This window comes from Sinocyclocheilus grahami, unplaced genomic scaffold, assembly GCF_001515645.1.
Source record: "Sinocyclocheilus grahami isolate Dianchi unplaced genomic scaffold, SAMN03320097.WGS_v1.1 scaffold5680.1, whole genome shotgun sequence".
Taxonomy (NCBI): domain Eukaryota; kingdom Metazoa; phylum Chordata; class Actinopteri; order Cypriniformes; family Cyprinidae; genus Sinocyclocheilus; species Sinocyclocheilus grahami.
The window spans coordinates 1911-3103 of NW_015510303.1; the positions used below are offsets into that span (position 1 = coordinate 1911).

Here is a 1193-nt window from a genome sequence, read left to right on the forward strand (position 1 = left end):
CCTGGTCCCATCACCTCCAGCAGGCCAACATTCAGGTACAGAGAACATCACCGAATAATGCCATAATGCAGCACTGAGAGCTTTAGATCCTGAAACCTGCGCTTTCTCCCGTCCAGTTCCGCACGGACATCGCCAGGACGGAGTATCTGTCCAATGCGGACGAGAGGCTGCGCTGGCAGGCCAACTCACTGCCCGCTGACGACCTGTGCACCGAGAACGCCATCATGCTGAAGCGCTTCAACCGGTGAGAGCCGAGACGAGACGGGTGGGTTACTGAAGGACTCTTGCTGATTTCTCACATGTCTGTTGTGTTCTGCAGGTATCCGCTCATCATCGACCCATCAGGTCAGGCCACGGAGTTCATCATGAACGAATATAAAGACAAAAAGATCACCCGCACCAGCTTTTTGGACGATGCCTTCAGGAAGAATTTGGAGAGCGCTCTGAGATTCGGCAACCCTCTGCTGGTGCAGGTACGAGGCCTCATTATTACTGTAGGAACACCATCCGGCTCCGTCCTTCATTTGCTCATTCAAGTCTTTTTTTTTCATTGATTCTCTGTCAGGACGTGGAGAGCTACGACCCCATACTGAACCCGGTGCTCAACCGAGAGGTGCGCAGGACCGGCGGCCGAGTGCTCATCACGCTCGGGGATCAGGACATCGATCTGTCTCCTTCCTTCGTCATCTTCCTCTCTACACGAGACCCCACGGTAATGCTCTTATTGCCCAGATCTCACGTGCTTTAGAAATCATAAATGCTCACAGGTATTTTCCTGATTAATTATGCAGCACAACACACGGTAACGGTTGAATTGTGACGTGTCTTTGCAGGTGGAGTTCCCTCCTGACCTTTGCTCGCGTGTGACCTTCGTGAACTTCACCGTGACCCGCAGCAGCCTGCAGAGCCAGTGTCTCAACGAGGTCCTGAAGGCCGAGCGTCCGGACGTGGACGAGAAGCGATCGGACCTGCTGAAGCTGCAGGGTGAGTGACGGAGAGCGTCACAGGAAGTGCTGTCAACTCATTACAGTGTGTAGAAATTTAAGTGTTTTTGTTGAATCTGCGCAGGTGAGTTCCAGCTGCGTCTGCGTCAGCTGGAGAAATCACTGCTGCAGGCCCTGAATGAGGTCAAGGGTCGCATCCTGGACGACGACACCATCATCACCACCCTGGAGAACCTGAAGAAGGAGGCG

The 1193-nt window shown here is 53.6% G+C and overlaps 1 protein-coding gene across 1 annotated transcript in view; it reads left to right on the forward strand.

The window, feature by feature from the left end:
* Positions 1-6: 6 nt before the first annotated feature.
* The window catches only part of LOC107577311 (cytoplasmic dynein 1 heavy chain 1-like), a 10551-nt gene continuing 9364 nt past the window's right edge, over positions 7-1193 (forward strand). The window contains exons 1-6 of the mRNA XM_016263400.1: positions 7-35; positions 117-244; positions 320-473; positions 566-712; positions 834-984; positions 1069-1190. Coding sequence (XP_016118886.1) covers positions 225-244; positions 320-473; positions 566-712; positions 834-984; positions 1069-1190 — 594 coding nt within the window. The 5' untranslated portion in view covers positions 7-35; positions 117-224. The remainder of the gene's footprint in view (positions 36-116; positions 245-319; positions 474-565; positions 713-833; positions 985-1068; positions 1191-1193) is intronic.